Source organism: Penicillium subrubescens (genome assembly GCF_028828155.1).
Source record: "Penicillium subrubescens strain IBT 31985 chromosome Unknown utg000005l_segment0_segment0, whole genome shotgun sequence".
Classification (NCBI taxonomy): domain Eukaryota; kingdom Fungi; phylum Ascomycota; class Eurotiomycetes; order Eurotiales; family Aspergillaceae; genus Penicillium; species Penicillium subrubescens.
Window position 1 is genome coordinate 2,142,769 of NW_026643155.1, and position 20,299 is coordinate 2,163,067.

Below are 20,299 nucleotides of genomic sequence, written 5' to 3' on the forward strand. Positions count from 1 at the left end.
AGGGTCTCTCCACCACTATTGCACTCATACAGGCGTAGGCGGTATGTAGGTTACTGCGCCTGAGGGAGGCATACACTGAGTGAGCCTTGAATTTAATGCCTTCTGAGCGCCCCTGATAAAGGCAGTGGCAGCTCAGAAAAGAAACATATGGGGCTTACGGTATGTGAAGAGACACCTACCTATGTGTCTAGGTAGTCTATTGAGTACGTGTGGACTGCAATCATAAGAAGATATTCAACATGTAATATGCCAAAAGGCAAAAATTCATTAATAGAATCAACGCTTACGATCCATATACTAGGGTATTATTCTACACCAACATCACCGATGCCCCCGTCGACGTACATCCCCTTGCCCAAAGTTAGGCGGGACCTTGGGAATCGGATTACCCAAGGCTCCGATTCCCCCGACAGAGCTAGAACTTCCACTCCCGTTTCCACCTTTCTTCGGCTGCGTCAACATTGACCATACCTCGGCCATGCCTGCGCGCCGTGCCGGTAGCATGCTATATTGCATGCTGTATAGGTTGCGGCGGTGAATGGGCGGGACGAAGCGGCCGGTCATGAGACAGAAAATGACACGGGGTGCTAGGTAATGTTTGCGGAGTCGGTGACCGAGTTGGAAGTATTGGTCAAACATGGCGCGGAGTGGGAGGGGGATAGACTAAGCCAGAATGTCAGCGGTTACTCGTGGAAGTGATTTGTTTGACAAGACGGACCTCGAGGTGGATGTAAGAAACAGCCGGAGAGTCTGCATCATTGGAACCTTTCGTCACTGCATCCCGAAGCTCAAACCGGATGCCACCGGGTAGTCGTCTCGAGTCTTTCACACGCAGCATCAATGCGAAGAGCGGGAAATGGTTCAAAAATGCCAGACAGGTATCGAAACCAGCTTTCATGGTGATGATCAACATCCGGGCCGAGGCGAATGTCAAGTAAAAGACAATGACAGTAGGAAGAAGGAAGAAAAGGACGGTAAACAAGATGGTGCCAAGCAAAAGCTGGTCGAGGTCGTAATCGCATGAGTCTATCCGATTGCGCAAGACGTTGCGCTTTTTTCCACGGAAAAGATGGAACAGAGAGATGATGATGGTAAGTTGCCAATTGAAGATTCTAGCAGATGCAATGTAGAATGAGTAGATGTGAACGGTTAGAATCGAAAGAAGGTCGGAGAATAAGGCGATGGGCATGCTGGCGCCGGCGAAACTGGAGCACCCCACAATGTAGATGACATGTGGGAGGTATGGTTGCAGATTGGCGATGCACGCAGCCCAGTTTTCAATGACCCACAAGAACAAGTCACCAAGGAATGCCGCGAGTTCGTTGTTCAACTTCAATCCAGCTGGCCAATCCATCAACCATGAGATTGTGCGTTGCAGGCCTTCCACAGTCCAGCCTGTTAGGACAGTATTGATTTGAGATGCCACCCAGTTTGCATTGTCGATGATATAGGACCCGAGAGCAATGCCGATGATCACGTCGTTGGCGACGAGCCACAAGCTGTTGTAAAATCGAATATAATCCGGGTGGCTGGTCGTCACACTTTCCCAATTGTCTTTCCGTTGGCGAAGCTTGACATATTGAATAGGCCAGTAACAGAATTGCTGGAGTCGTATATCCACTTGCTGAGCGGTCGCAGAGATATCCTTGAGAGCAGCAGCATCCGGTCGAGCTCGCCATTCAAGAACCTGCAAGACAATCTCTGCGACGGATCGGTGACACACAAGTCCTATCACGAAAATTCTAGTGATAACAGGCCAAATCCATTGCCAAAAGACGTGAGCTAGGCAGAGGACGATAAACCCCCACAATGTTGTGGCAGACTCCACCACGCGCTCTCCAACACTCATACTCCGCTTGGCACGAATACCAATGAGATGGGTGTTCTTATGCATCAGCTGTGCCATTTCATAGGCGCAATTGACTTGGTTGATGATCAAGGGAAGTGCCTGTTCCTTCTGCGAAGGCGCGTGCTTGACAACCGTGTGAAACTTGAGTTTCTCAACCAGCAGCCGACCTCTTACTTTCTCCTTCTCCTCTTCCGACTCAATCTTGTCCGTAACCGGTCCAAACTTTTCTGAAGCTGCCACCTTGTCGCCCAATGCCAGCGAGATTGGATTCAAAGACATGTACTCCATGCGGGTCGGATGCGGGCGATCATACATGATGACCTGAACTGACAAATTTGTGCCTGGAGGACAGTATATTTGAGGAACCTTGGATGTAGATTGCGTGTTCACGTATAGATGGGAGGGGTTGAATGAGGTCGGAGGTGACTGTGGATTTGTCGAGCCGAGGACGTGCATCTGGGATCGCCCGCACAAGGTAAAGATGCGAACAATCGGATGTGGGCTATTCCGAAAGAGAATCCCAGCGCGGAGCGCATTGTCGACATTGCGCGGCTATTTCGAGGAAACGTGCAATTAGTATGCCGTTGCGCAGGACTACATGCCCCTCCAACAATGAAGTCACTCACCTCGACATCTTCCAACACCGTGAGCACGAACAGATCTAGCTCCGAATTGCGCCATCCAACAATCACTCCCGGCGACGAGGATCGCGGGAGATCATATGGCCAGAATACCCGCAATAGCCCATCGCTCATGAGCATATTGTCATCCTTCTCCGGACCTTTAGAACGAGCCTCGGCGGCGTAGCTGTTCTCGTGCGGAGACACCGAGATTCACGTGGCGCGGGTGCTAACATAACAGCGAATATATTAGCAAGCATTCATAGCAATCCACTGCGCGAGCGCTCAGTGTTGAACTTACCAGACTCCCCTCTCTTGACGCCAGGTGATTAATTGGCAGAACCAAGAGGAAGAAAAAGACGGAGAGAAACAAGAATCCTTTCAGAGTCCTTGTCTATAGCCAACCACGATCGTCAGCAATAATTCCACAGTCCCACGTATCGGAAGTCCTAGCTGTTAATGGAGAGGAGGGGAGGGGTGTGTCCTCTCCGAACAACCCAGCAACAAAAACATACCACAACACCGTGGTCCCACGCAAAAATGGCCAATTCGTACAGGCGGGTTACAAGGTCCCACCGAGCGGTGATGTATCCCGCGACAAAGATCCCAAGGGTGAGGATGGAAAAGGGGTGCATGAATCAGGGTGGTTCAAGCGGTCCGCGGTTTAGTTGGCGCACATAGCTGGAGGGGGAAGTTTGAGGGAGGGGCTTTTTTGCCAGGTGAGACGAGTTTGAAAGGGGTCAGCTGCGGTAAAATGAAGAGGATGAGGGTCTTGGAAAGTTCATGAAGGAGTGAATGAAGAATAATAGACAAGCTTTGGACAAGCCGCCCACTCAGGTTACCCCGAGGCGCGTTGGCGTCTAGACCAGTAAGGTTAACCCACGTGACTGTCCCTGATCTACATCTAGCTACCAACTGTAGTTGTTGAAGACATTAGGATAATTAGCAAGTGATCACTTGTTTATTCTGCATCGATTGATTTCAAGTATAGATAAGACAATAGGTCCCGAAAACTATTTTAAACAAGTCCTCGTCAAATGCATTTCCCTGAGGTCCCCAATCCCATACACCAAACTCCATACAAAAACTTCAGCCCACATCAATTACTTATTCATATCCCTAAAGAGCCTTGATACCTTGGAACACCTTATTCGCCTGCAACTTCTCATCACCCTTGACAAGATCGCGCATGATCTGGCGCTTCTGCTCCGACGAAAGGTCTTTACCCTCAATCTCGGCCTTCCACTTCAACAACATCTCCTTGAGAAGGGCATTACCTTCCTCCACCTCTTCATGGGAGTACTTATCCAATGAGGGAGTAGACTGCTGCTGCTCTGAACTCTCAGCAGTTGAAAAATCTTCCAATTCCTCGGCCTTTTGGCGGGCCATGTTGACAACCTTTTCGGGGAATCGAACGAGCTCGGCAACGTGGATACCGAATGATTGATCGCAGATGCCTGGTTCGACACGGTACAGCAATGTGACTTGGCGCTTCTTCTTTTCGGCGCCGTCATCAACATCGCCTTTGGTTCCGTCGCCGATGAATGCCACCACGTGGAGGTTCTTCACAGCCTTTTGGTACCGTTCCGCCAATGCGGTCAACTCGTGGAAATGGGTTGCGAAGAGACCGAAGCAACGGATTTCGGTGACGATGTGCTCGGAGATAGCCCAGGCCAGGCCGAACCCATCGTAGGTACTAGTTCCACGACCGAGCTCGTCGATGATAATCAAAGATTCCGAGGTAGCAGACTTGAGAATGTTGGCCGTCTCGAGCATCTCCGCCATGAAAGTGGACACACCCTTGAGCTGGGAGTCACTAGCACCGACTCGGGCAAGGATGCAATCGAAGATTGTCAGCTCTGCTTCGGTGCAGGGCACGAAGCAGCCAGTCTGGGCCATGAGCGCGATAACACCGATTTGGCGGATGTACGTAGATTTACCGCCCATGTTGGGACCGGTGATAATGAGGAAGGAGGATTCGTCACGGATCAGAGAGACATCATTAGTGATGAAGGAAATGTCATCTTGCATTTCCATGCATGGGTGACGGGCTTCCTTGAGAACGGTGTTACCCGTGCCTCGAGGGTGCATCTTAGGACGAACGTATCCTGCAGGTGCATGGACTGCTGCATGTGCGAAGGCCACGATAACATCGAGGTGTGCTAGAACACCAGCAAGCTGTTCCAAAACGGGGCAATAGGAAGCAGCGACGTTGACAACTTCATTGACGAGACCAGTCTGGGTTCGGTTGTAGTTGGAAGAGAGCTGGTCATGCTCCCGGCGGAGAGATTGCATCGTCGAGGTAGTAAAGTAGACGCCGTTCTTCTGCGTCGAGCACTCCTGGTATCCCTTCTTGTTGCGAATGCAACCTGCTTCCGTGCGGGTCAGACGGAAACACCAGCCATGGACACGGTGATTCTCCATGAAGAGCTTCTTCTCCATTTCCTGGTTGAGATCCTTCGCGACCCGTCGGTGCTCCATATCCATGTCGTACCGAACCTTGTCCAGCTTCTTCCGAATAACACGAAGTCCCTCGTCAAACTCTGGCTTTATGATAAATTCATGGTTATCGAGCGCAGCGAGGTCAACTGTAGTCTCCACCATCTCCTCCAACCTGGCCAAGCTATCCGAGTGACCACGCAGCTTAGACGTATACTCCGTATCCAAAGGCGTCTGATATTGTTCGTCCATAACATCCTCCAGAGCCCTGACGAACCCAGGAAGCCGGATAGCCACTTGGTACACTCGGACAACGTCCTCCAAATTAGCTTGCTTCCGCTGGAAACGCTTGGCAAGACGGTAAAGATCGGGAATAGCACGCAGATGCTCCTCCTGCATCGTCTGACGCAGCTCGGTATTGACCACAAAGGCCTCTACCAGTTGCTGCCGCTGCTCAATGGCAGCAAGATCCATCAACGGTTGCTTCAACCACTGCGACAGCAGCCTACTTCCGACAGGCGTCTTGCAATGGTTCAACAGACCAAACAGGCTCATACTCTTCGATCCGTCGCGCGGACCAGGCATAAGATTCAAAGCACGCAGCGCAGACGCATCCAGCTTCATATACTGCGACAAATCATGCTGATAAAGCTGGTACTGGCCGAAATTGGTCGGATCGGTCATCACGCCAAGGTACTTGATCAACGCAGACGCAGATCCCATAGCAAGCTTCAATTCCGTCTGTGGCAGGGTACCCGCAGATCGTTCATCACGAAGCAGCCGGGTGAGATCCTGCTCGATATCACGCACACCATAGTCCGCCGCCGGCCGCTCGGAGATGGCAATACCACAGCTATCAGCAATGGCCCGAATCTTGGCAAGTTCAACATCCTTCCCAGCAGAATCCATAACCACCAGACACTCCTTCACGCCGAGTTGAATAACCAGAGACTCGAAGTTGGAGTAGATATCGTTATCAAGGAATTCGCTCACACCGAGCTCACGCACACTCGCATCCGCAAAACACACACCGACGTTCCTAGCCTCCGATGCACGCGCGGAAATCTTCACAGCGAGAATGATAGGCGCTGAATCCATGGACATAGCACCAACGCTGCCGAGCTCATCTTCCACGTCTTGCAGGTTACCGGGACTAGCTTGCTTGCCCAGCTTCCAATTTCCCTTGCCCGTACCGCCCGACACCCAGATCTCGACGCGCTTGTTGAGCCGGAAGAGCGCCTCGCGGAGGAAATTGCGGAACACGGTCACGCTCATAGTGACGGATGGCAGGCCGCTGGTCTCGCTGCGGCCTAGGTTTCGAAGGACGGAGGTGGTTTTATAGACGGTACGGGCGATGAACTCGGCGTCGGCACCGTGTGATGAGTACCAATCGCCTCGATCAAAGACTCGGATGGTCTCATTGTTGTCGGCTTCGGGGAGGGAGCGGTAGAAGCGGATGAAACCGACTTCGTCGTCAACCTGGTTAGGTTCAGGGTCATCGGTTAGTTACTTTTTTCTGCGGGAATATTAGATTATGGAAGTATCGGGACATACCTTCAAATCTGGTCGAGATGACATCTTGTCGGTGATTCTGCAACTGATTGTTTGGACAGTCGCCGAGCTTGATGGTGTCACGGCAATTGGTGTGAGCTCGAGACGCGTTTTGGGCGGACGCGGTCACGTGGCACGCGTCGCGCGTTAAGTGGTCTATCACTTTTGGGTCTCTCAGTAATACCTGCGCAGGACTGCTTGGAAAGTACTTGTATTATTAAGCTATGAACTAGAAGGACAAGGTCATTGATATGATGAGTGTAATTAAGATTTATTCTCGAGGTAATGGGTATGATGGTAAAATGTATGCTAACAGACATGAGGTCCACAAAGTACAGGGTATCAGAACAACGCTTCAATGCAAGATCGCGAGCAAGACCGGCTCCGCGGATGCGAGGTATACAACAAAATTTTCAAAACAAAATCCACCGTGAGTCCTTCAGATCTTCAACAAGGGACTCGACACACAGGCCTGGGGCTTCTCCCACTCGGCCTTCAACTGAGCGACCTTTGCTCCAAGCTGGTTGACCGCAATGTCCTTGCAGGACTTGAGGACCACCGAGCGGATATCCTTCACCGTAACCATAGTCACCCAGTGACCGGCCACACGAGGATCAGCCAGAATCTCAAGGCACGCTTCGACTTCATCCCGAGGGATCGGAATCCGAACAGAATCACGAACATGGTCGACCATCGTGTCCATATTGAAAGGCTTGCGCTGGCTAGCGAACATGGCCTTGATACCAGTGCCCACATAGGCCGCGGGACGCAAAAGAGCCAGAATTCCGGCAACTTCCTCGACACGATCAGCAGCCGCTCGACGGGTCACCTCCTTCTTGGTTGGCGGAGGGGGCAGCTTGGACTGGCGCAGCTCCTTATTCTTAATGCGATCGAGAAGACTTTGTCGACGGTTGATCGCAGGAGCCAGAGGCTTGGACTCTCCAATTTCTGCCTCTGCGCGCAATTTCTCGGTCTTCATGCGAATCACGCCAGATCTCAAATCCTGCAGACGCTGTTGACCCTTCTTGAATGCGGTGAATGGCGTGAGGGATTCGTGAATAGGCGCAAGGCCGAGAGACTCGAGGAAAAGTGCCGGACGATCCTCCTCCTTGGCAATTTCGAGCGAGGGTTCCGTCTGTTCCCAAAGCAGATCCAAGGCCTGTTCGAATGCATCCTGCAAGGCAGGGGGCTGTTGATCGATCTGCACAGTCCTTTCCAGACACACCTTGCCCAGGCCGTAATTTGCCAGACGATAGGAGACATCCTTGGCCTTCAAGCTGTGGTCCCAGACCCACAATAAGCGTTGGAGATCCTTGGGCTGCACCTTGCGCTTTTTCCAGATCCTGGTCACGCTGGGAAGGAGCTCGCGGAAATCAGCCGGGGAAATGGGACCATTATGAGCCATGTGAATGGAAAGAGCCTGAACGAAAGCATAATGAAGACCCAAGAAATCATTGACACAGGGTGCTTGTGGCGCAAGTTTCGGCTCGGGAATGACCTTCTCAAAGTTGATGGTGCGTTGCTTCGAGGGGGTGTCGGGAACTTCGGGGATATTGGCGACAGCGACAGTCGAAACACGAGTCCGACGACTCGGGGTTCGCTTCGGCGAGGCATAATGACCACTGCGCGGGGAAGAAACCGACAATTGACTAATTTTTAAAGTCTTGGAAGGCGTGTTGGCCTCTTCGTCGAGGGATTGCCGACCGGCACAGTCCACATTTTCGAGCTCCTGCAACTTCCTTTTCTTCGACGGGGAAACGGGTAGAGAAGCAGTCTTCTTCGCAGGCAATGACGGCGTCACACCAGCCTTGGTTGCCCGGCCAAAGCTCTGAATCGCTGGTTGACTTTGGAGCAGGGCGCTCTGTCTGGCGGTGCGCGGCATCGCGGCTGCGAATTTTCCCGTTGGGCGGGAGCGACGGGTTCAGGGGGATGCTGAGGGAATCGCGACCGATAAATGCAACTGAAGATATAATCAGAGTAAGAGATGCCGAGTATTAGAGAGTTAAAAGGGTAGTAAGAGGTGGAAGGTGGGGATGATGGAGAGGATGGAGAGGAGAGAAGGGAGGGAGTGCAGTGTTTAAGGAGCAGATGTAGCACTTAGCACTGAAGAGGGAAAAACAGGGCGCGAAAAGGCTCGACGCGTCGAGGCGCGTGTGGAGACGGAGACGTTAAACTGTTTCGGGTTTAATTGACGCGTCCGAGTTTCACGAAGGAGTACCGCTGATACCACCACAAGATGATAAAAATTGACTGCACGGGCACTAATTCTGGAGCATCACAGAAGTAGAGGTTCTCAAGCATTATTTAAGAAAAAAAAATTAGATGGACGAGATGACCATGAGACTGTGGGGTTGGTATTCTCGTCACTGTGGTAATAATCCCCTGGCATGAGAATGCTGCGTCGGGGCCAGACGGGCCTGTAGAGGAACAATGCTCCGAACATGCAAGCAAGATGTCCACAGGGGCACGCGGACTAGCGATTGTAATCCCTCACAATTTTGGACCCTCGGTTCCTGAAGAAGAACTCGAAGATCTGATAAAAACCACAACAATAATACCTACAAACCTACGATATGTACAGTATTTGCATCTGCAAACCAATAATTTCATTATCTCATAATCGAATTCCTATCCTCGACGAACAGAAGCCCTCATCCGGCATTGATCATCAATCTTAATCTCAATCTCAATTACTGAAGCCCCCCAGTCCATCGAAAATCCAAGTAGAGCCTCATTGATCACTATAATCATCATCTATTTCTTACCACCCCCAAACCACCCAGAAACAGTCCCCTTGGCCTCAGCCGCCTTCTCCTCCACCGTACGATCGACCTTGTCCACAGTAGCATTGAACTGATCCCGCGCTTCCTTGCGGAACCCATCGAGTTGCTTCTTGCCATCTTCCAGGTGCTTTCGGCCATCTTCCAGCTGCTGCTTGCCGTTGTCGATGAGGGCGGGGATGCGCTCGTCTAGCTTGGCCTTGGAGCGGGCGTTGTCGATCTGGGAAGGAGAGTTAGTGAGGTTGTTTTTCTCCAGTTGAGATCAGATATGAGACAGGATGGGATGGGATGGGATGGGATGGGATAGAGGGAGGCAGTGGCCACAGTGGCTGGTAGTATATCCAAGTGGCCAGGCTGTTGCAACGCAAAAGCATAATGGGGAGATAGGAAAAAGGCACAGCGCAAGGGAGAATAGTATGCATACAGCTTCATCGATATTAGAACCAGCTTCCTTGCCAACACTCTCGCCGAACTTCTCCGCATTTTTACCACGGGGGAGCTTCTCGCGCGCCTTGTCGGCGTCAACTGTAAGAAACAGAAACAAGTCAGCAATTCCCATATGAAACAAGTAAGGGAATGCATAGCAACATCCTCTCAAGGAAAAGATGAAACATACTCTTCATCTCCTGCTTCGCACCCTTGACATCTCCGCCCGCACGATACAGATAGTATCCGCCAGCGCCGGCCACAGCCAGACCCAAATACAGGCCCGTTCGGTTCTTGGACATGATGTCTGTGTAGAGTGGTGTTTGTGTGAGGAGGAAGATTCGGATTCGAAAGTAGAGTCGAGATATCCAGGTACGAAGCTCTGGACTAAATTCGAGGGGATCAAGAGTATTTAAAGAAGTTGAAGAAGTGTCTGGGGAGAAACTGAGCTTGATGGTTCAGAACTGGGCGGGTTTCCCTGTCACCGGACGATGACGTCTGTCCCGGTTCCCCGTTGGCAAATTGGCAAATTCGGCCCTGCATGCTGTTGCCGTTACATTAATTATTACACCTTGAGGGGAAGGTGGTTCGTGCTTCATATTGTGTTGGTTCATAAGAGTTCGAGTTTTATATCATTTTGTAGTTATAGCTGGTGGACAAGCTTATAGAACAAGACATGGCTTCGTATTGAACTGGTCTATTCTATCATCCCTCTTCCCTTTCTTCTCTGGTGTCCTTTGATTTACAGTACATATGTATTCTTCTCCTACCTTTGAGCCAAAACCGGGGTCATCTTATTAGCTCGGCGCTAGGCGGGTCCACCTCAATGCACCCGGACGACGTCACCAGCAAGTCATTGCCGCATGTGGTTCCGATATTGAACTGCACATTTCGAAGGTTACGAGCAATGATTGCCTTTTTGGCGAGAGGCAGATGTTCAATCTTGGATATAGTAGTCTCAATAATACAGTACTTAGAATAATCCAAGTACCCTCTATCTGGTGAACGAAGGAACAAGGGAATAAATCAATCAATCGGGGGATCCTCGTTCGTGCGGGGTAGACGTCATGCCGGGAGCTCAGGCAATCCCATGCTTTGCTACATCACGCAGAAGTGCTGCACAATCTAGACCTTTTCCTAGCGATTCTAATTTTGACGTTTTCTCCTACTATACAGCAACTCCTCAAGTAAAGGAAATGGATTGTTGTTCTTCAAAAATTGGCATTTGCAATCATATCAAGGTCCAAAAAACCTAACATCATAACGATCCTAACAACGGCCGTAGACGACATAAAAACATTGACATGATGAATTCCACCAGATGGAAAAAAAAGTTGAGTATAATAAGACAAAAGCAGAAACTATATGAGAAACCACCACCACATAAAAACCAAATTGCATGAACACCATCGGGCATCGGAAAGAGTGAGAGAGGGAGATAGGAGAAGCGGAAGTCAGCTCGAATAATCGGAAGCCGCACCACAACCAAAAGAGATAGAGGAAAGAGGGAGATTGGGTAGAGGAGGAGGGGGGGAATGGGATGGGGGGTGGAGAACAAGACACCAAACCAATTGATCGAGGTGGGTATCGCATGCACACACGAGGCCATCCATACGGCTCCTGCTCGAAACGCCAGGACATGCAGCGGAGAGTTCGGGAACTCTGAAAGATCAGACACGAGACTCCCAAGTAGAAACAAAAAAAGAAGAACGCAGAGTAAATCAGATCAGATAAATGAGAGGGAGAAGATCCAGTTTCATGTATAAATTCATCAAAGTCGTTACTTCGTCAAGGGCGAGCGGGCCTCGATGAGAGGCGCCGCCCATTTTCCCAGATGATAAATGGAAAGATTATCTCACAATGGATGAGCATTGGGTTCGGGAACGAATGTTGAGTAGGGTGGTGTCGAGGTGAGGTCCGGATCCACAAAGCCGGGAGAGGCCATTCTCGTAGAGGAGAATGACTGTGGATGAAAAGGGTTGAGTTAAAAAGGTAGTAGGTATTATAGGCGAGTATATATCGATCTCCCGGTATGTCGAATATCAATTTTTACAAGAACAATCTGGCGGCACCTTTATTCTCACTCGTTGCGACGGCAACCAAGGCCTCGAGCCGGCCCATCCCGTTGTCTCGTGCAGAGGAGTCCGAGTACATATCTGATCGGGGCTCTTGCTCGGTGTGGCCCGGGTAGCCGTCGGCGTGAGAGGCTTGTCGGACACAGATCTATGACGGCATTAGTATCCGGGTCGCGTGCCGTCCGTTCGAAGGAGGGGGTCCTACCGGTTGAGGGTGATCGGATGGCAACGGCGAATCGTGCGATTCGATATATCCGCTGCTGTGCACAATGGCTGGGTGGTACTCGACCGAGGTCGTAGACGGAGTGTGAACCCCCTCGCTGCTGCTCGAGTCTTCGGGAGATGTCTGCGCTGGACGACTACTCGTTGACAGATTCGATGAATGACCCCGATGCTCTTCTGGACTACGCTCAACGGTGGGTGGAAATACTGGCTGATATGAGGACGAAGGGCGGGAAGACACGTTCTGAAGCTCGGCAATGGTTTGCTGGCTCCACTGGCTTGCATCCCGAGAGGCTCGTCGGTCTCGAATTTCGAGCCCGGTGAGATTGTGATGCAAGGACATGTCCCACGACACATGGCCGCGACGGTGGCCAGGACCGGACATTGGAGGTGCTGGACGCACTGATGGAGCTCCGTAGTTGTAGCCAGAGCCGAAGTTATGGTTAGGAGGTGGATGAGCTCGGTGTTGGCTATCAATCTGCATCGGACTCGCTTTACGGGTGGGCGGGGTCAATGGTCGGTGCTGAGACACGACTTTGTCGAAGCTCTCGATTCCAGGCAGCCGTGGCGGTTGGTCTGCAGCGTTGGGTCCACCCATCAAAGGAGGTCCCTGGACAGTATCGGGTGTATGATACTGACTCAAGCCACTTGTAGATGGCCGGCTAAATGTGGGATATGTCGATGGATGCCATGTTCGCCTCCGCATCTCTGCCTCGGCGGCAGTAAGGGTGCTCTCATCCCGAGACGCAGGATAGTTTGTGCTAGTTGGGCTCGCAAAGACACCAGCGGCATTCGCGTAGGGAAGACCGGCGGGTGAGCCATATGGCGGAGGATATGCGCCACCATGTTGTGCGAGGAATGGGTTACTGCTGGTAGGAACAGACAGTCGGCGAGCAGCGGTCTTGCCCTCCCAGAAGTTATGCGCTCCGTTAGACATGGGAGAAGTATATTGGGGGCTGGCAGTCGGGCCACCAGGGTAAACGTTGGACGGAGTATAAGGCGACCCGCCGGCTGAGGGACCTGGAATGCCACGAATTTGGCCTGGTGGCGTACTCGGAGGCTCTCCCATCGGATCCAGTCCTAGGCGTGCCCGGCTGGTAGGGTCGTTGGCCATGATCAACGGCGGGGGTCGTCGCCGAAGCTCCGGGGGTTGGCTAAATGTGGATGCCGTAGATGCGATGCTGGAAGTCGACAAGTTCCTGCTATGACCACGGCTGTGGGCACCCTGGCTACCTCCAGTCCCAGCACGAGCCCGGCCAGTCGGGCGCACTCGATCCGTCCGCACTTGGCGTTGGAACCGAGTGCCCGTGGCCGCCAACGAGTCACCGGGGATCTCTTCATTGACGTGCACCGTCTGCGCATGTTGTCGTAAATTATCCAGACGCGAGAATCGTCGGGAGCAGTGACATTGAAAGGGTCTCTCGCCCGTATGCTTTCGAATATGTCGAGCCAAATGCTCGCTGCGTGTGAAACTGAGGTTGCAAGGAGGGAAATCCGTGCAGAAGAACCGCTGTCCCTTCTTCTTTTTCGATGGGGGCGCACCGCCCGCTTCGGTCTCTTGGTCTGATCCATCACGTTCTCCGTCCGAGTCCACATTCATCGCATCATCTGATATGGTCGAGGCTGTTCTTGAGTGTCCCGCTCGTGTAGGGCCATCGGCTCGACTTGACTCTGCAACGACATCCGGGGGTTGGTCCGTCGGGGAGGATCGATCTGAGGAGGCCGACACACCGTTGGGAATCGCACGGGGGGTGGTCGCACCGTCCATGGCGTGGTCATCGGTCGCGGCCGAGGTGTTGACGGGAAGGAAAGAAGCCATGATGGGGGCGACGTAATCTGGTGGAGGCGGGTGATGTCAAGGTTGGTCGCTTCGGAGGGGAAAAATAAGGTCAGAGGCGATAACCGCGGTCGCAAAGCTGGCAACCCGATCCACGTCACTAGTATTGACCCCGGAATCCAGCGGGGAGGAGTCTATTGGTCTCGATCGTATCGTAAGAGCCGCAGTGCTACACCGGAGCAGGAGGGCAGAGAGAAGAGAAGACGCGGAGTCTGAAGGCAACGCTCACTGTAAACATTTGCGCAAGAAATTTTTTTTAGTCCGGACCACTACAAGATTAAAAAAAGAGAAGAAAGATTTTGAGAGGAAGTCAAGAGGAGAAGAATGTAGGGTAAATTCAAGAGGCGGAAGGTTTTTCGACACGTACGATTTGGTTTAGAGGCTGTGGCGCTTTACTGGATCTCGGGACCACAGCTCTCTCTCTCTCTCTCTCTCTCTCTCTCTTTCACAACCGAGGAGGGGAAAGGCGAGGAGGGGAAGATGGCGGCAACGAAGAAGCGAAAGGGTGGGGTGGTGGGAAGGAGGGTCGGAGGATGGAATGCACAACCGGATTTCGTCGAAACGACGCAAGGAGTTGTGCAGGGGAAATATGAGAAGGGGAGAAGGAAGAGGGACGAGAAGAAAAAGGGAAGGATAGTTAGCCGATCGCGAGCATCTCTGAGGGGAGACCCGGGCGAAGAACTGTAACCTGGGGATCGGCCGGAGGAGGAGGAGAAAGATGGATGGGATGAGATAGGATGGGGATGGGGATGAGGGCTGGGAAGGCAAGATGGGAAAGGCTGACGGCTGGTGGAGAATTCGGAGGAGGGTAGATGTTTCAGGTTGTTCCTGGGCGGGCTGCCGAGACACGAGAGAGGGGGGGAGAGTAGAGCCGATCTGATATATAAGAATAGAAGATCGAGACCAGGTCAGTTGGGTAGATAGGTCTGATAGACGATGGATAGTCGATAGTAGTTGATAGATGAGATAGAGAGAAAAGAAACGTGATCCAAGGGAACGTCAGATCCGACCAGCCGGGGTCAGGATTAAATCGTTTGGGACGAGATGTGTATATATAGATGGAGATGATGTATGATGTAGTATATCGGACGAATAAGCACAGAGGAGGGGGAAGTATAGACGAGGTATGAGTATGAGAGGGAGAGATCGTATACACAGGGGACAGGGGAAAGGGGAAAGAATAAAAAAGAAAAAAAAAAGTGACAAGAGGAAACGGGGTGAAGGGAGAGAGTAAAAAGAGTCTGAAGGCAAAGTCCAGAAAAAAAGGAACATCCGCATCGAAGACCAGTGGTGACGATGAGAACGAGGCTTATCGGGAAGCGAGGGGCAAAAAGGGCCAAATGGTCATCCACATTCATAGTTTCGAGTACCGAATAATACTCTCGATGGGACAACTACTATGGACACTTCATGATGGACACACTATGAACACCACCTATCATCTATGAGAACGAGGCCCTCTCAGCTTACGCCCCCCTCTCCAGATGGAAGATCCCAGGGGAAACAAGAGACCAGACAGGACAGCTCCCTAACTGGATTGGCCTCTTCCGGGCCTACCGATGCAAATCATCGTTTCACCAGATCGACGACGATGTGACTTGCAACATACACACGACTCTTGCAACTATAAACCCTTCGTTTCCAGGGCAGACTATTGTTCCAGACCCTCTCTACTCGGCTGGAAAACCCCTCCTATATCAGATTCCTTCCTCTAATTCATATTCCTTTCCATTCGCATTCTCGGTTGTACACTTCCATCTCGATCTCCCAGGAACGCTAGGCCAAGAGCGGCACGAGCAAATGGTCCCAAACGAATCTCGACCACTGTCTTGCTTCCACCAAGGTCCGAAGGTAAAAGGCACCAGGCACCAGATGAATGATTCATAGGGCCCCCAGTCCAACCAGTTCAACCAGTCATCAAGGTCCCTTGATGTCTGGTCATCGTTTGTTCAGTCCCACGGGTACGAAGGGAGGGACCAATCCCCGAGCTGCCGGGAACCAGTCTTAATTCACAATATCCTACGGAAGTCGTAGTCTTTGACGTTCTCCTCTCCGAAAGACCCAAAGACCCTGGGATGAACCCACCGAATCCACCGGCTCCAGGGCCCCGCCAAGGGCCTTCGGGCAGTTTGGTACGAGGAGAAAAGCAGATCGGTCGAGACTCGAGACCGTTTGTCTAGGTTCCCCACTCACTTCTTACAGCATTACGAGAGTAACGAGACTGGTTCGAGGGTATTTCTTTTTTTGGTTTCTTTTTTTCTTCTTCCCTACCATGCGAACCCCTTGCATTGACGGCGTGGAAGTGGATGTATCATATATCTCTATCTACCATTATCCTACGGGAGGCGGGGAGTAACAAGAATCAGCATATATACAAAAACTACCAGAAATCTGTCCTTGGGGAATATGATGATGTTCTAAAGTCAAGAACAGAAACTCGCCTCATGCTCTCATTTCAGTCCCCCTTCGTCATACTCTCCAGACTTTCTGGACAGACTTTGGGATGGTTACGCGGTAGGGGTCAATTCCGAATGGTCCGCCCTGATACGAAGTGAAAAATCTCCGCTCTAACAAGCCCCTTCCCCTCCCCCTGGTCGAGAGCACTGACAGCAGTCACAGCACTGCCGGTGCAAGGCCGTCAGTGCTGGCTTCTTGTACGCCAGTAACACCGGTTCGCTCGAGCCCGTTCGGCATGCGGCGGGAGGTACGATCTGGCATGGACCCCGGGCCAGAGGCTCGATGTATACATTGTATTCGGTACATGATAGTACGGCATCTCGAGTATATGGTGGAAATGCGGCTGGATACAGAGCTTTGTGCTTTCATTGGACTTTCATCATCATCTTGATAGCCGATAAGAAGATGTTCACAATCTGGCTATATCTACTATCTACTATCTACTACATACCTGTTTCGTTTGGTACTTTTTTCTCATGCTTGCTTATCATAAGATGGATTATTGAATGTTTTCTACTACAAAGTATTTTGCTTTGCTTCATAAACTATCAAATCCTTCAGTAGGTAACATGACCTCCTAGCAAGGTTCCCACCTAGTCAACGATCTCGATCTCTCCACTCGCAACTACTCTACATTTTACACTTACACTCAACTCTTCAAAACCCCGCGTTCGGCCCAAAAACCCAAAGCTCCCCAGCTTCCACCGGTGATACACTTTCCAGATTATAACCCTCTCCATCCATCCGAAAAACCTTCAGGGCCCGGTGCCCACCGACTCGCCCGTTGAGCGGATCTCCGTGCCTGCGTCTGAGCTTCTCGCCTCCCCCACTAACCTTGGCCCTCGTCCCCAATAATATACTTTCATTCTTCCCCCCCCCCCCCAGCCATGTTTCCATCAACCAACCACCAGTCTCCAATCTCCATCAACCAACCCCTCCCTGTCTGTCTCTCTTCCCCGCTCCAGTAGTCTCGACTCTCTCGACTGGGGTCTGCGACTCCTGCAAACGGCAGGATTATGATATCGATGATCGGCGAGCGGAGTCGTCTAGAGAGGGGAGAGGCTCGCATGATGATGGCTTGTATTGCTATCTTCCACGGTACGTGAGTACTTTAATATGCTTCGAACCTTGCTCGTTATTATTGCTTTCTTGATCTGCTGATATCCGTTGCCGGGCAGCAGCACCTGTTATTATGTCTGGACTAAACTTCGAGGTACACAGTTAGTATGGGTTAGGTATGTAGATTCAGCGCCGACATCTTGGGTCTACTGTAACTTGCTAGCCCATGATTTTTCGTGACGCCACTAGTGATGTGAATGATGTGCTTCATTTTCCAGCAAGCCTGTTGCAATAATGCACTCAATACCCGTCCCGTCAGGAGTTGCTCGATTCCAAGCTAATACTGTAGTTCCAAATAATATCGCTGGTTGGCAAGTGGTCGTTTCATCTTTCCATCAATCCATCTATTTCTTCCCCAATACCCAGTCCGCTGGAATGATCCCCGGACACACAAGGGCCCTGAGTTGGTGGCTGATATCTCCGGGCCGCTGATCGACCGTTTGCCCCTCTTTAATTCCTGACTATATACCCACCCCCACGACAAATCGTGACTTTGCTGGACATCGTGTCAAGGGATTGGAGAAAGAGGCGGGTATGTGGCCCTGTCTTGTACGAAAAGACGGAGATGATGACCGCCAGGCCACCATTGAGCTTTCTTCGTTATAGTGGAGCAAGGAGATCCTCTCCCCGCGTACTCCTTGTGACAACCGTTGATTGGGGGTGGTGTCCGTAAAAAGTATACGTAAGCCGACGGACGAGGGGGCTGGGCTGTAAGGGCCCGGTACCTGATGGGTACTGTACTCCGCACTTCCGGTATGGAGTACAAAGTAAGTACTTCGATACTCATTTATACATTATTTGTAGCCTCAGAGAATCAAAATATACTCCGTATCTACCCACCTACCCCCCTCTATAATCCACTTCAAATATGAATGTATGCCCGAAGATAACCCCATCTGCACGCCACCGCAGGGTCGGCAACACCGCGAGGCACCAAGAGCACCAGTCAACGACTCCAAGTAGCGCCAGGTACCTGCAGGGCTTATCGATAACTGAATCCTTCGATCAGCCTGAATTATGGGCTGGATCGGCGGGGAGGGGGAAATCGTTAATCAACCCCTCCTCTCTGACGTCGTTGACTCGACAGTCCACTCCAACTGGCCGGATCTAGTTTGACTCATTACTCGACTACTGTAACTACACTACAGAATCTGAATGGAGTCCGTACAAATTCCATACTTCATCTCGACTTCATTTTACAACATGGAGGGTAGTTAATATGGTTCTATCCAACAAAATCGACTTCTTCCCCGCACATCTCATCTCGGCTCAACGAACCCCAATACGTACCATCATTTGTTTCGTTCATCATTCTTGTTTCTTGTATATTGAATCTAGTTTTTTTTTTTTTTTTTTTCTCATACCTAGTTTTCTACTCCTGCGTTTCGCATTTCGCCCCCAGTTCCACATCCATTTGCCTTTGAAGCGGTCAAGCCAGCGCCTCCCATCCACCCCCGTCTTCTTCATAGGTCTCACCTTCTTGTACCGCACAGAAAGCACAGATGATAGGTCCTGCATTTCTTGAAAATATATTCGTGCCACGAGGCCAATCACACGCGCTCTGCATGGTCTGCCGGGTGTATCCATGTACATGTACCTGATGGAGGTGGTGGGGGGCGCGGGCGTCGTAAGAAAGGCGGGCGTGCCTGGAAGCCCCGGCCACGTATGTCTTCATCGCCTCATCGTACAGGATATGTTTGAGAGGGTGGGATAATTAGGTACATGGTTCAGCTGGGGCTTAGAGATGACGAGATTTCGGTGGGATTAGCAAATAGAATTGTATAACTGGATTGTCAGCTTTTGTGTTGTTCTGTTGTGGTTAGTTTATATGCTAGGTAGGTATATGGGGCATGGGATATAGTATATTAGGTATATGATATTTATATTTGGAAAAGATGAGGCTGTTACGTCGGGACATCGCCGACCGAAATGACCCCGAACTATTCCGATATAGGTAGTTCTATAACCAACCTCCAGTTACTATCAACAAACTGATATAGCAGACATAATAATCCAAACCTAATCTGATAAGAATTGATAAGATCATCCCTCGTATATGTATTAAGAATATGTACAGTGGTAGTTCAAAAGTCTGAGCCGAGAAACCAGAGAAACCACCCAACAATATGCTTCCGGTTTTGATTTTTGGAAAGGACTTTTGAAAGGTCATTTCATTCTTCTTTCTTGATAGCTGAGGTATCATCTTTTAGTCTATCGTTCCAATCGTGACTGCAAATATGATTTTCAAAAGATGTCGGGGGTCTAAACTTATGGAACCCCACGGTACCTCACCCTACAGTACTCCATAATACAACTGTAACCGCCTGAATCCAGATACATGCACATGCATTCAGCCATCCAACCCACATGTGATTTCAGACGGCCGAACAAGGCCCAACCCGCAACACAAAGAAACATAACAACCTTCCTTACCTTACCCTCAAACCCCTTTCACCTTCAACCCTCCGCATCTCTCCATTTTCACGGGAGCCTAGCCCTGTACGCCTCAAAGCAACGCAAGGCAAGACCATCCGAATCCAACCGCCCATCCAGCCACCTTCACAACGCACGAACACCTAGACCCACCACCACCGTGCGGCAGTCATCTGACCTCGTCTCGTCCAACACCCCCCTCCCCTGCAACAGCATAGGTAAATTGTCCGAGATCCGGAGGTTTTGGCCGATCTTTGTCCTCCGTACCTGCCGGTGAACCAGGGACCATTGGCGGCTCGAGGCTGAGGGTGGGGTGGCTGATCTAGATCGTGGTTGGGTTTTCTTCTTTGTTGCGTTGTGCTGCGCTTCGTTGGCCCTGGTGTTACCGTCCGTGAGCTTGGACTGCGAAGGTCGGGATTTGCTTTGTTTGGTGCTTTAGGGTAGTTGTACCGGGGTTGTTGTCGTCGAGGGGGTTTGGTACCTGGGTGGTT

The 20,299-nt window shown here is 51.1% G+C and overlaps 6 protein-coding genes across 6 annotated transcripts; all 6 read right to left on the reverse strand.

Moving 5' to 3' along the window:
- Positions 1 to 321: 321 nt before the first annotated feature.
- Positions 322 to 2,610, reverse strand: N7473_007302 (phosphatidylinositol N-acetylglucosaminyltransferase; the record flags this gene model as incomplete). Its single annotated transcript, XM_057153242.1, has 3 exons — positions 322 to 663; positions 719 to 2,401; positions 2,476 to 2,610. 3 exons carry the CDS (start codon positions 2,608 to 2,610, stop codon positions 322 to 324), a joined length of 2,160 nt encoding a protein of 719 aa, XP_057007580.1.
- A 22-nt stretch (positions 2,611 to 2,632) lies between these two features.
- Positions 2,633 to 3,287, reverse strand: N7473_007303 (uncharacterized protein; the record flags this gene model as incomplete). The annotated part of the gene is made up of 3 exons (XM_057153243.1): positions 2,985 to 3,287; positions 2,771 to 2,863; positions 2,633 to 2,698 (listed from the first exon to the last, which is right to left on the reverse strand). Exons 1-3 carry the CDS (start codon positions 3,102 to 3,104, stop codon positions 2,633 to 2,635), a joined length of 279 nt encoding a protein of 92 aa, XP_057007581.1. The 5' UTR covers positions 3,105 to 3,287.
- A 301-nt stretch (positions 3,288 to 3,588) lies between these two features.
- Positions 3,589 to 6,531, reverse strand: N7473_007304 (mismatch repair ATPase MSH2; the record flags this gene model as incomplete). Its single annotated transcript, XM_057153244.1, has 2 exons — positions 6,463 to 6,531; positions 3,589 to 6,387 (listed from the first exon to the last, which is right to left on the reverse strand). The coding sequence occupies exons 1-2, from the start codon at positions 6,484 to 6,486 to the stop codon at positions 3,589 to 3,591; spliced, it is 2,823 nt and encodes a 940-aa protein (XP_057007582.1). The 5' UTR covers positions 6,487 to 6,531.
- A 367-nt stretch (positions 6,532 to 6,898) lies between these two features.
- On the reverse strand, positions 6,899 to 8,341 carry N7473_007305 (DNA replication factor Cdt1 C-terminal domain-containing protein; the record flags this gene model as incomplete). The annotated part of the gene is made up of 1 exon (XM_057153245.1): positions 6,899 to 8,341. The coding sequence occupies one exon, from the start codon at positions 8,339 to 8,341 to the stop codon at positions 6,899 to 6,901; it is 1,443 nt and encodes a 480-aa protein (XP_057007583.1).
- An 872-nt stretch (positions 8,342 to 9,213) lies between these two features.
- Positions 9,214 to 9,967, reverse strand: N7473_007306 (uncharacterized protein; the record flags this gene model as incomplete). The annotated part of the gene is made up of 3 exons (XM_057153246.1): positions 9,214 to 9,459; positions 9,664 to 9,764; positions 9,856 to 9,967. 3 exons carry the CDS (start codon positions 9,965 to 9,967, stop codon positions 9,214 to 9,216), a joined length of 459 nt encoding a protein of 152 aa, XP_057007584.1.
- A 1,747-nt stretch (positions 9,968 to 11,714) lies between these two features.
- N7473_007307 (C2H2-type zinc finger protein) lies at positions 11,715 to 13,781 on the reverse strand (the record flags this gene model as incomplete). The annotated part of the gene is made up of 2 exons (XM_057153247.1): positions 11,715 to 11,888; positions 11,946 to 13,781. 2 exons carry the CDS (start codon positions 13,779 to 13,781, stop codon positions 11,715 to 11,717), a joined length of 2,010 nt encoding a protein of 669 aa, XP_057007585.1.
- Positions 13,782 to 20,299: the final 6,518 nt, after the last annotated feature.